This window comes from Rhinatrema bivittatum, chromosome 2 (assembly GCF_901001135.1).
Source record: "Rhinatrema bivittatum chromosome 2, aRhiBiv1.1, whole genome shotgun sequence".
Lineage (NCBI taxonomy): Eukaryota > Metazoa > Chordata > Amphibia > Gymnophiona > Rhinatrematidae > Rhinatrema > Rhinatrema bivittatum.
In genome coordinates this window covers 174,235,863-174,249,071 of record NC_042616.1, presented here as the reverse complement: position 1 = coordinate 174,249,071, position 13,209 = coordinate 174,235,863, and the positions used below count along the sequence as shown (strand labels likewise).

The window sequence follows — 13,209 nt, the reverse complement described above, 5'->3', positions numbered from 1 at the left end:
TGGTATGAGGAGCTCCTGATATTTTTCAGCGTTACCCGTTACTTACATGCCTCATACCAAACGGAAAGCCCGGGTGAGGGGTGGAGAGGTTTCCTCCACCCCTCTGGAACCATCTCAGCCCAGGATCGAGAGCTTTTTAGCCACTGTCCCCCCACTGATGCCAGGAGATCAGGTCGCTGGGGAGAAAGCTCTGGAGCATAAGCCAGCCTCCCTGACTGAAACATCATTAAGCCCCGGATCACCTACAAGGCCTGTGCCACACCAGGCCGCGACGAGGAATAGAGACTGCGGAGTGTCGTGAGCCTAACGGAGGTAATCCGGAGAGAGCCTAGAACACCCAAGCGAAATAGAATTTTGGAAGGACTTACCATGCAGGTGCAAGAAGATAAGGTAGAGCCCGAAAGAGCAGTGGGGGAAAACGGGCTGGAACTTGCAGCTAGGTTAAGATCCGCAGGTCTTGGAAATGGCAACGGCCTAGCAGCGGGCGTGGGCAAAGTGAGCCAGGAACTTTCATTGCAAAGGCAACTGTTACCTGATGCAGAGATATCATTACTAACTATTTGGAAAGCTCTCCAGTCGTTGGAAAAAGCAATACTGGGTCTAACAAAAGAGGTCATTGAAGTTAAACGACAAGTTAAAAATAATGCTGCTGAGATTATAATACAAAATAACAAAATGGAAAAACGAGTTGCTGAAGTTGAGAAAGTACAGTCAGTAATGGTACTGAGCGACAGTGAAGCAAATAACTGGCTTGAAAAGATTGAGAACACATTAAGAGCTCATAAGTTAAAATTCTTAAATTTCCCTGTTTTAAGAAATATTTCTCCTATTGATCTATTTACGTTGTATGTTTCTCAAACATTAAAGGCCTCGGAAGAACTTAAGCCAGTTGTTTCAAAGGCCTATTACTTATATCCCACTAAAGATAATCAGACTATAGCAGAACAGGATATACTGGATTTAACATCATTGCTGGATTCATCACAAGAATTGACAGCATCCCATCGCAGACCTCTTTTGATCACATTTACATTTTTGATGGATAAGAATAACATTTTCAAACAATATTTCAGGAACAAGCAAGCTTTATTTTTTGGACAAAAAGCCTGGTGCTACCAAGATCTTGTGAAGCAGACACAAGCAAGGAGGAAAACCTTTCTAAATTTAAGGGAGGAAGCAGTGCAGAAGGGAGCAACCTTTAAACTCCAATTTCCATGCAAGTGCTGTCTCATGTATCAGGGACAACGTTATGTATTTTTCAACCCAATACAATTAAGAGCGTTTCTGGATTCACTTTCTAGTCCCACTTAGGCCTGCTGTTTGGTGTGTAAAGTAATTAGTGGGGGTTACCAATCAGGTTGTCAGATGTTTCTATATTTACCTTTCTACTTGTTGTAAACGCTCTAATCATAAGCTCTCCTGTTATTTCTTCTATTTGACTATAATATAGAAGTTAAATTGCCTGTAATCGAGGTCTTATAGATTTTTTACTATTCCTTTATTATGGGAAATTTCATTAACAAGTGGATGCTTGTAAATTGTGAAAATGCATAAATTAAAAATAAAAAAAACCCACCAACAATTTCCCCTGTATCTCATAATCAGCCTACTTGTAATTAAAAGAGAATAGTTTAAATGTTTGCAAATATTAAGTTTTACTAACACCAGTTCACGTACCTGTTGGTTTATCCACTCCAAGGAAGCCAGCCTGCCCCAGGGTTTTAAATACTGTATGTGCTGGAAACTCCCCTGCTTCTTCCCATTCATCAACAAAAGGGTTAATCTCTTTGTCAATAATCTGTTTAAAAATAAAAGATGAATAGCAGGAGAAAAAAGTGAGAAAATATCCTTTAGCACTATGGAATCTAACTTGGAGAAAGAATTCAGTTCTAGTATTAACACTACACCAGAAGAACTGAACTCTTGTGTTTATGGGAAAAATATTTTAAAAGTATGGCCCAATGTTGATTAACAGCTAAACAGAACATCCATATTGTTTCTAATCAATCTGATTAACTCACAGAATATTAATTACTTTTATAAAGTACAATTTAAAAAGCAGAGCAGTTCAGTTGGTTAAACCAGGCCAAATGCCTATGCGGCAACTCACAGAAATATATATATTTTTGGTTTGGGTTCAACAGTTTTCTCCTTCTTCTTTGAGCTTTCAGCTCAATCAGAACCGGGGCTATGATCTTGCATCATGAACTATCAACTGTCCCGTGATTTTTTTCCCCTATTTTATATCACCTCCCAGTTTACTTAGCTCAATCATTGCAGCAACAGGTCCAGAACCAGGAGCTCCTTCTAGAACCCTGCATCATGGAGCCTAAGTGGCCACTAGATATCACAGCTGTGAAATGACTGATACTCTTCCCCAAACCCCAATGCTAGGAACATTGCCCCTAAACAATCCCCCCATGGCAGTGCACAGTACTTGACAATGGAGCCAAAGGGCTGGCCCCAGAATTTTCATTAGCAACTTGAAATGCAAACTAGTGAGAAAAAAACAAAAGCAATTTTTTCCATTTTCATATGTCACAATTTTAGATACTCTTGTGAATAGGTTCGAGCAGTGGTTCTCAATCTTTTTTCTGTCGGGACACACCTGACAGATTGTCCTCACATGCATGACACACTGAACACAAGATCGTCACGGCTAAATATAAACATGCATCTACAGGAACCACTCCGACCCCACAACAATGGGTCCAGAGCAAAACTAAGACATTCCCCATACAAGTCACATACAAAAAAGATATTTCTGGTGTCAGCTCAGTAACAGCAACATAAACTCTGTCTCCTACCAGATGCAATAGCCCTCCTTATGAAACGACAGTAATTTACCACTAATATGTATCCTATTAAGAAAACACAACAAATAACACTGATACAAATGCCTACATGCTAGTAAAATACCTCACCTCTGTCACACTCATAGAATCAACCTTTACCAAGTACAGAAAGACCGCACAATGGAAACCCAAAAAAAGCCACTCTGCATGCAGTGCAAAACTGGAGAAATGGAAAGAGAAATATAACACCTACCAGCTCCCAGGATCTGTAATAATGCACACAAACTAATCCGTAAAAAGTTATACCTGCATTATGGAACACACTCAAATAGTAATAACCCTACCTATGAAAAGGCATTGCTACAAATATTGAACCAGGCCCTAAACACCAATACACCTCATATTAGGAAAACAGAACAAGCCAAGCTGCTACAGATCCCTACGCAGAAACTACAAGCTTCCAGAATACCCTTACCCAGGTCACACATACAGGATACAGATGGACCCTCACCAAATACAGAATAAAGTAACCATCAAGTTAATGTTTTTGTTTTGCCATTGATGCACTGCATACACTCAGCCTGGCTTCTTGTTGTTTCCAGTTCAATTTTTGTCTACACATTCCTCAAGATATATAAAATAATAATTCTAAAACTAGAATAATACATATAATAAATGTGTCAAAACAATTGATAAATAGAATAACATCCAATCATTAAAAACTTACAAAATTATTAAAAATTCTCCAAACACCAATAAAATATTTCAAAGAGCAGACACATCACGTAATACCCAATAATTAAAATGGCAGTCAATCAAGAAAGATAAAATTAAAAAGCCACCTTTACTAACCTCTCCAGCAACTCTCCTACTCCTTTCCCTTGTAGGCTAATACATGACTAATCTGTCTCTCTCTCTCACACACAGTTTCTGCTCTTACACACCAGTCACCTCCCTGAGGGAGGGGGAGGGAGAGGGAGAGGGAGAGAGAGAGAGAGAGAGACTAGCCATAAAGCCCTCACACTAGATAGGTATTTATATCTCTATGGGAGGCCCACCTAGTAACTTGAGGTGAGGTTTAGGTATTTAGGTGTTAGGGGCCACTCTGACATTCAGAGTGATATGTACGAACAGAACAGTGCACTCTTGTGAAGATTTGATGTCCTTCGGAGTGAGGAAAATCACCCAAAGATGAGATTTGTACAATGTTCTCTCAGCCTAGCTTGATGGACTCTCTACCTGGGTAACATTATGCTAGGTTGAGAGAACAATGCACAAATCTCATCTTTGGGTGAGTTTCCTAACTAACAGGTCGATACAGTAAAGTGTGCTCCGTCGGAGCGCACTGTCAGCCTGCTCTGGACGCGTGTTTTCCCTTACCCCTTATTCAGTAAGGGGAGGAAAACACGCGGCCCACCAGCGGCACCTAATAGCGCCCTCAACATGCAAATGCATGTTGATGGCCCTATTAGGTATGCGCGCGGGATCCAGTAAGTAAAATGTGCAGCCAAGCCGCACATTTTACTCTAAGAAATTAGCGCCGACCTTTGGGTCGGCGCTAATTTCTTCCGGCGCCAGGAAAGTGCACAGAAAAGCAGTAAAAACTGCTTTTCTGTGCACCCTCCGACTTAATATCATAGCGATATTAAGTCGGAGGTCCCCAAAAGTAAAAAAAAAAAAAAAAAAAAATTTTGAATTCGGCCCGCGGCTGTCGGGCCGAAAACCGGACGCTCAATTTTGCCGGCATCCGGTTTCCGAGCCCGTGGCTGTCAGCGGGCTCAAGAACAGACGCCGGCAAAATTGAGCGTCGGCTGTCAAACCCGCTGTCAAACCCGCTGACAGCCGCCGCTCCAGGCCAAAAGGAGGCGCTAGGGACGCGCTAGTGTCCCTAGCGCCTCCTTTCCCTCGTTTGCACCGCGTCGCCTAATTTGCATGCTGGAGCATACTGGATAGCTCGCTCCGGCAAAGGGCCGGTGCGTGCGCCGTGAGAGCTGGCGTTCGTCCGCTCTCCCACGGTTTTACAGTATCGGGCTGTCTGAAGGTCATCAAATGTCTTGAAAAAGGGATAACCTGTGCCCTATCCTCTCACGACTGTGCAGCCATGGGAGAAACTACATAATTGACAACCTGCCATAGACTCAACATACCTAAAGCTTTCCCAGCTCTTAATTCAATCTTTTAAAGAAAGCCTCAAGGTGCCTACCTTCAGTCTCAGCTTTCTCTGCGCCTGCTCCAGCCCCTACCCCTCCTAAATAGCCTGCAGAGAACAGAAGATGAGAGGCTGAGGCTGGAATAGATAAAAGCCTCGCCCTAATTTCTAATAAATGTTATTGCACTAACAAATGTGGTCAGTCATATGCTATAAACAAAGATTTGGTTGTGTTTTGAGATGTCTACCATTGTTGATATCTCACAGCTGGCAGAGAGGCATTAATTTCAATTTATAGAAGGGCCAGATTTTCAAAGGATTTACGAGCATAACCGCTCCTGCGTGCGCCGAGCTTATACTGCATAGGCCCGGCAAAGCACACAAGCCCTGGGACATGCGTATATCCTGGGGCTTTGTGAAAGGGGCAGGGCAGGGCGGGGGTGGGGCAGGACCGAGGCCTCTGGCACAGCGGCCATGCCAGGGGATCGTGCGCCAGCAGTCGGCCGGTGCGCGCAACCTACGCCTGCCCAGAGGCAGGCACAACTTATTAAACAAAGGTGAGGGGGGTATTAGACAGGGCTGGGGGGCGGGTTAGGAAGGGGAAGGGAGGGGAAGGTGGGGGGGGGGGCGGAAGGAAAGTTACCTCTGAGGTCGCTCCGATTTTGGAGCGGCCTCGGAGGGAACGGGGAGAGCCATTGGGGCTCCCCTAGGGCTCGGCGCACCGACCCCAGATTTTATAACATGCGCGCGGCTGCACACGCATGTTATAAAATCGGGCATATATTTGTGCGCGCCACTCCCCTCCTATTGACACTAGGCAAACTTGTGGATCCAATGCGAAAAGATTAAACAACTGTGAACCGAAACATGTTTATTAACCAACGAACCAAGTTATAAAACGATAATATCTATGTTAACAATTATATGAACTTTTTGGAAACTCTGTTAAACATCGATACTTTGTAAACCGCTGTGATGGCGAAACCGAACGACGGTATATAAAACTCATTAAATAAATAAATAAACTATACCAGAAAAAAAAAAATCTAATTGGGCAACACAGTCCAGCTGTTAACATTTAAATTCTGTGTGAGACATGTCCAGGTCTGAGACTGTGAACCAGGTTCCAAGGCATTTTAAATTCATGTTATTAACAATATTCTCTATCAGTTCATTTTTTTGTTCTCACTGTTGTCATTTTTTCTCTCTGTTTGTTCTTTCCCTTCTTTTTCTTTCAAAGTGGATATTTTAATACTTTCTCTTCCGTCTCTTTTTCTTTCTCCTCCTCCTCTCCTTTTGTCTCCTCTTCAGATTCTTCCTGCCTGCTTGCCTTTCCCCATTTTTCCTCATTTCTTTCCTGTTTTTCATGTTTTCTCCTCCATTCCTCTCACCATATTACCTTCCTGGATTCCCCCCTGCAACATCAAATTCAGAGTCCTCTTTCAATCATCCCCATCCCCGGTCCTCTTCCCTATCATGAGTCCTTTCTCCATCTCCCTCCACCCAATAACCAATCCACTTTCCCTTTCCCTCCATTCTTATTTCTTTCTACCTCACATTCCTCTATAACCAGAGTATCTTTCCCTCTCAGTCCCCAGATATCCTTAGCACTTGTCCCTGCCCCCATCCTCAATCCTTCCTCCCTCAGTCCCTATTCCTCTCTCCTCCCTCATCTTCATCCTCTGTCCTTTTTCTCTCTCCTTAATCCCCATGTCCTTTCCCTCTTATTCCCAGAATGATCTCCCTACATTCCCTCCCCTTGAATCTCAGAAAGCTCTTCCCACATCCCCCTTCTCAACTTGGAAAGCTTTCTTCACATTCTCCTCCCACCCCCGGGAGGCTCTCCTTGCATTCTCTTCCCGCCACTGGAAGGCTCTCCCTATGTCCCCATTTCAACACTAGAAGAATCTCTCTGCTTTCCCCTCCTTCCCCTGAAAGATTCTCCCCTTCATTCCTCCCCCCATCCCCCAAAAGCTCTCATACATCTCCTTCCCAGTTACCTCTGATCCTCACTGCCCTGTGATCGCCAGTGCAGCCTGATCTCCTCCCAATCCTCCTCGCTTGGCAGAAGGAGCAGCCCTTAACACAGTGTCAACTTCCTGTACTGTTTGGGTCCAGTCTAACGGTATGAAGCACACGGATCCAATTGATTTTGTGTCTCATACTATGAGACTGGCCTCTCACGGCACAGGAAGTTCATACAGCATCCCCATCTGACCCAGGGAACTAGCACAGGTATCTACAAAGGTCCCGCTGTGCACTAGACTGCCACAGCCACCATGCTGGTACATGGAGGATATTTTTTGTGAATATTTTAAAATACTTACAAGCGCTACCATTTAGAAGAAAAATGCAAAGTACTGCAAAGAACTTTCTAAATAAAAACAACCAAGATGATGAAACTACTACTGTGTGGCTTGCTTTTATAAAACATAACTGGGTTTGTGTATGATTTATTGATTAGGAAAATTCACTCTGTGATTTTCCAGCCGCCTGAGCTCCATTACGCTATCTAATCTATCGTCACAAGGACCCACTGAGCAATGTTAGAAGTCTAATAGATAGCCACAGCAAATTAATGAAAATTGTATTCAACAACAACAGAATGTAAAAAACTTTCCTACAAACTATCTTAATGCTTCCACAGATTCTACTCCTCAAGTTGCCACAGGAAATCAAGTACCAATTGCCATTTAACATCAGACAATTTTGAAGACTTCTGCCTATCTATGGAATTACTTGTATTTATACAGTGTCTATAGCTGGCTGAACTCTTTTCAAAATGATTTAAACATCACAAAAATCTTTAACAGACCCTTTTCAGACTGGCATCCTCAAAGAAGGGACTGGTCTTGAAAAGAAAGGCTATTGCTAGCTCTTTATTACTGTTTACATCTCGTCCCCTATATTCTGTTGATACTGATGACCTTAATCCATGTCTACTGGAAAATCTGATGACCAAATACTACAAATCTGCTTAGTCTCTATGACCTAAATCTTAGATTAGCCATGAAGGTCGTGGCCATGCATTCTGTGGAGACAGAGACAATATAAAGTTGCTCAGAACAGTTTGGAAGATCAGAGAGCTGATGTAGAATATTAAGTACACTTAATGCTCCCTTTGTCCATTCTTTTTACTACTTACTGTAAGTGCCTACTGCTCTAAGATCTTCTGAATACTCAGAGAACCCTACATTTAACAGTAATTGGGTATTCTACAGTAAGTAAACAAAATGAAATCTCAACTTTAAAAAGTGGCAGGTCATATAACTTAATACAGATCCTAAACCTTGGTCATGGCAATTCACCAAAACTCTAATTAAGAAAATTGAAAGCAAAGTAAGAAAATTATTCCTTACCTGCTAATTTTCGTTCCTGTAGTACCATGGATCATTCCAGACAGTGGGTTATGTTCCCTGTCCAGCAGATGGAGTTAGAACCAAAAATTCCCAGGGGAAGACCTATATAGCCAAGCCTCCCTCGCCTCAATTCTCAGTAACTGGACTAGCAAAACCAAGACGAGAAGAGACAGAACCAGAGGAATCAATTAATCTAAAAAATATAGAGAAAAAATAACAGCTGTAAGTGACAGCAACTAACTTGTACTCAAAAAACTGTAAACTGAGAATTTGCAAACAGCACTGTGTTCAAAGACACAGCTCGCAATAACTAGAGATACAGAGTGAAAATATTGTGAAGACAGGAAAGCAGGGATAGCCCACAAAGAACCCCCAAAACCAGGGAGGGGTCTGGAATGATCCATGGTACTACAGGAACGAAAATTAGCAGGTAAGGAATAATTTTCTTTTCCCTGTACGTACCAGGATCATTCCAGACGGTGGGCTGTACAAAAGCTTCCCCATCATGGGTGGGTCGCGGACAGCCCTGCCCGTATGACCCTGTCTCCAAGCTGACCGTGAGACGGCGCGCGAATGTCTAGACGATAATGTCTTGCGAAAGTGTGGAGAGACTTCCATGTGGCCGCCCTACAGATTTCCTGAGAAGAAACTGCAGAACTTTCCGCCCACGACGTCGCTTGAGCGCGGAGAGAATGCGCCTTAACAGCTAAAGGTGGAGACTTACCCACTCAGATGTATGCGGCTACATCGCTCCTTTCAGCCAGCGAGTGATTGATTGTTTGGATGCCATGCAACCCTTCCTGGGTCCCGACCAAAGGACAAACAAATGATCGGAGAGTCGAAATTCATTAGTGACCTCCAAATAATGTATCAAAGAATGTCGGACATCCAACCGACGCAGGTCAGAAGAATCAGAGGATAAAAATGACGGAAGCTCTATCAATTGGTTGAGATGGAAAGTCGAGACCACCTTTGGCAGAAAAGATGGAACTGTCCACAGGGATACTCCCCCTGGCGTGAAACGAAGGTATGGCTCCCTACATGATAGAGCTTGTAGTTCAGAGATCAGACGTGCTGAGCTGATCGCCACCAGGAAGATGGTCTTAAGGGTGACATCCTTGAGTGTGGCCGAAGTCAGAGGCTCAAAAGGCGGTGCACATAGAGCCCGGAGTACCAAATTGAGATTCCAAGAAGGACAAGGTGGTCTAATTGGAGGCTTCAAGTGTTTTACCCCCTTTAGAAAATGTAGGATATCTGGATGTGAGGCCAGGAGCTCCCTGTCGTTACTACTTAGGAAGGCTCCCAACGCCGCCACCTGCACACGAAGAGAATTATAGGCAAGGCCCAAATCCAGACCAGCCTGTAGGAAGGAAAGCACATGCGTCACCGAGGCCTGCGTTGGTAGAATCGATTTTGACTCGCACCATTCCTCAAAAACTTTCCATACTCTGACATAAGTAACCGACGTGGATGTCTTCCTAGCTTTCAGGAGCGTGGAGATGACAGATTCTGGATATCCGCGCCGTCTCAATTGACGCCTCTCAAAAGCCAAGCCGCAAGACAGAAGCGATCTGCCTCCTTGAAAAATATTGGTCCTTGGCGAAGAAGACGTGGCAGATGACTGAGCCGAAGAGGGCCGTCTACTGCCAGATTGAGAAGATCTGCAAACCATGGTCGACGAGGCCACTCTGGTGCAACTAGGATCACCGGACCTTGATGCGTCTCTATCCGTCGGATAACCTTGCCCACTAGAGGCCACGGAGGAAAGACATACAGGAGACACTGTCGAGGCCAGGGAAGAACCAGCGCGTCGACTCCTTCCGCGCCGCACTCTCACCTGCGGCTAAAGAACCGGGCGGCCTTTGCATTTGTCGCGGTTGCCATTAGATCCACATGGGGTCTCCCCCAACGCTGTACTATCCTTCGCATTGCGTCCTCCGAGAGTTCCCACTCTCCGGGATCCAGGTGTTGTCGACTGAGAAAATCTGCCTGAACGTTGTCCACGCCCGCTATGTGCGAAGCCGCTAGCCGCTGTAAGTGTAGCTCCACCCATGTCATCAACTCGTCTGTCTCCAACGAGACTAGATGGCTTCTGGTGCCCCCCTGGCGATTGATGTACGCCACTGTGGTTGCACTGTCCGAAAGAATCCGAACCGCTCGACTGCGTACCAGTGGGTAGAACCCCTGCAGCGCTAGACGGACTGCTCTGGTCTCCAGCCGATTGATGGGCCAAGTGGACTGTTCCATCATCCATCGGCCTTGGAGAGACCTGTCCTGACAGACCGCCCCCCAGCCGGTGAGACTGGCATCCGTGGTGACGACCACCCAATCCGGGTTCTGTAGAGACACTCCCTGAGCTAATTGTTGAGGGTCCAGCCACCACTGTAAGCTGAGCAAGACAACATCCGGGATGGGCAATACTGCTTGAAAATCTCTCGACACTAGGTTCCATCGCGAAAGCAGAGACCTCTGGAGAGGCCTGAGATGAGCGAAGGCCCACGGAACCAAATCGATTGTTGAGGCCATGGTTCCCAGTACCTGGAGATAATCCCACGCCGTGGGAGCAACTAGTGCCATGAACCGTGTTACCTGAGCACGCAGAGCCCGAGCTCTGTCCGGGTGCAGAAATACCTTGGCTCGGCTGGTGTCGAAGTGTGCTCCCAGAAAATCCAGCGATTGGGACGGTATCAGTTTGCTCTTTGAGAAATTGACGATCCATCCCAGAGACTGAAGAAGCTGTACTACCCTGTCTACAGCATGGTAACCCTGCGTCCTCGACTTCGCCCGAATGAGCCAGTCGTCTAGATAGGGATGTACAAGGATACCCTCCTTGCGGAGCGCCGCCGCCACCACTACCATGATCTTGGTGAAGACACGCGGAGCCGTCGCCAGACCAAAAGGGAGAGCACGAAACTGAAAATGCTGTCCCAAAATCTTGAAGCGTAAGAAGCGCTGCTGATGGTGATGGATCGGGATGTGAAGGTATGCCTCTGTAAGGTCCAAAGAGACCAAGAATTCTCCCGGATGCACGGCTGCTAACACTGAACGGAGCGTTTCCATACGAAAACGAGGAACTCTGAGACACTTGTTGAGTGTCTTGAGATCCAGGATAGGTCGAAAAGTGCCCTCTTTCTTGGGAACCACGAAGCAGATTGAATAATGACCTTTTCCCAGTTCGGTGGCCGCTACCGTTACTATCGCCCCCAGCTGTAGCAGACGATCGAGAGTCTGTCGGACTGCTAATTGTTTGAGACGGGAACCGCAAGGAGAAAACAGAAACGATCTTGGGGTTCGTGTACAAAATCTAATACGTAGCCTTGTCTTAAGATGTCCAGCACCCATTGATCCGACGTAATTTTGGCCCACTCCTTGTAAAAGAGAGTAAGGCGACCCCCCAGGTGGGGGATACCCTCTTGGGTCCTTCTGGCATCATTGTGAAGCCTTCGAAGAAGGACCTGCCCCTTGAGTATCCTTACCGTGGCGGCGCCCTCGAAAGGACCGGTTCCAGGTGTGTGATCGTGTAGAAGGAGCCCGAGGTGTCTGCTGTCTAGTAGGACGCGACCTCCGTTGATTCCGGTACCTATTTCTGGAGGAATAAAAAGATCTAGAAGAACGTGGACGATCTTCTGGTAGCTTGTGCACCGCATTCTCATTAAGAGATTTGATGATCTGATCCAAATCTTCCCCAAATAGGCACCTACCCTTGAAAGGAAGGGAACTCAGGCGCGTCATAGACGAAGCATCTGCCGCCCAGTTGCGTAGCCACAAAAGACGACGAGCGGACACCGCCGCCACCATGGAACAAGCGAGGACCCTTAACAGATCATAAAAAGCATCAGCTCCATAGGCAACCACCGCTTCAAGTCTATCAGCCTGAATAGTCTCTGCCTGTGGCAAAGATTGGGAAGTGAGAAGCTGTTGTACCCAACGCAGAGCTGCTCGCTGTGCTAGGGAACTGCAGATAGCAGCCCTCATCCCCAACGCTGAGACTTCGAAGATACGCTTGAGGTAAACCTCGAGCTTGCGATCCTGGACATCCTTCAACGCCGTCCCGCCCGTGACCGGGATGGTAGTATGTGATGCGTGGGAAAAGCTTTCGCTAGAGGTCGTAAGCCCGCTAGGAGAGGATCCCCTTTCTTAATCTTCGGATCCTGAGCCACAGGATCCGGAGGAGGGTCAATGTCCATTTCCTGGAGGATGTGGGGGATGAGATCATCCAATTCCGCTGCTTGAAAAATACGGAGGACCCTCGGGTCGTCACCTTCTACCTGGGCCGCCAGGGAGGGATCATCCGCATCTGGATCTTGCCATGGATCCCCCGACGGTTGTTGCAGCGGTATAGGAACCACGGGGGGGGGGGGGGCTGAGTGGACCCCGCACCCCCTGTGGGCAAAGAAGCCCTCCCTAAGGGAGGGTCTGCCGTCGAAAGCTGTGTCAAGCAGGCCAGTTTGGGGGGAGGAGGACCCCAAATTCCAAGATTCGGATCCCTGCTCTGCAAAAATGCCTTGTGCATTAAAACAATGAATTCTGGCAAAAAAGCGGGAAGTGCTGATGAGGGGCCCCCCGAGACGTCGTCCCCTTGCCTGCCCTGGTCCGTTGCGCTCCGAAACTCCATACTGTTAGAGGAAACCTGGAGAGGAGCATCGACGTCCTCCTCAGAGAGAGCTGCCTCCGAGTCAGCTGAGAAAATGACCGCCATTCCCGCGCTGAGGGGAAACGGGGCATGCCGCTTCCTGCCAGCGCGGTCCGACTCTCCTCCAAGCTGCCTACCAGGTAAGCCATACTCCCCCTCAGGAAACGCTGAAGAAAATCCCTCTGAGGTCTGCTGAAGCCTGTGCCGAGCTCCGGAGCCGTTCGGCGATTTCTGCATCGCGGCGGGAGGGAGGGGGAGGGGCGGCTGCGGCGC

The 13,209-nt window shown here is 46.6% G+C and overlaps 1 protein-coding gene across 1 annotated transcript in view; it reads right to left on the bottom strand.

Annotated features, from left to right (window-relative positions):
• LOC115084265 (probable acyl-CoA dehydrogenase 6) overlaps positions 1 to 13,209 on the bottom strand; it is a 317,847-nt gene that overhangs the window by 280,264 nt on the left and 24,374 nt on the right. Inside the window, 1 exon segment of the mRNA XM_029588898.1 lies at positions 1,678 to 1,798. Within this exon segment, the coding sequence (XP_029444758.1) occupies positions 1,678 to 1,798 (121 nt within the window).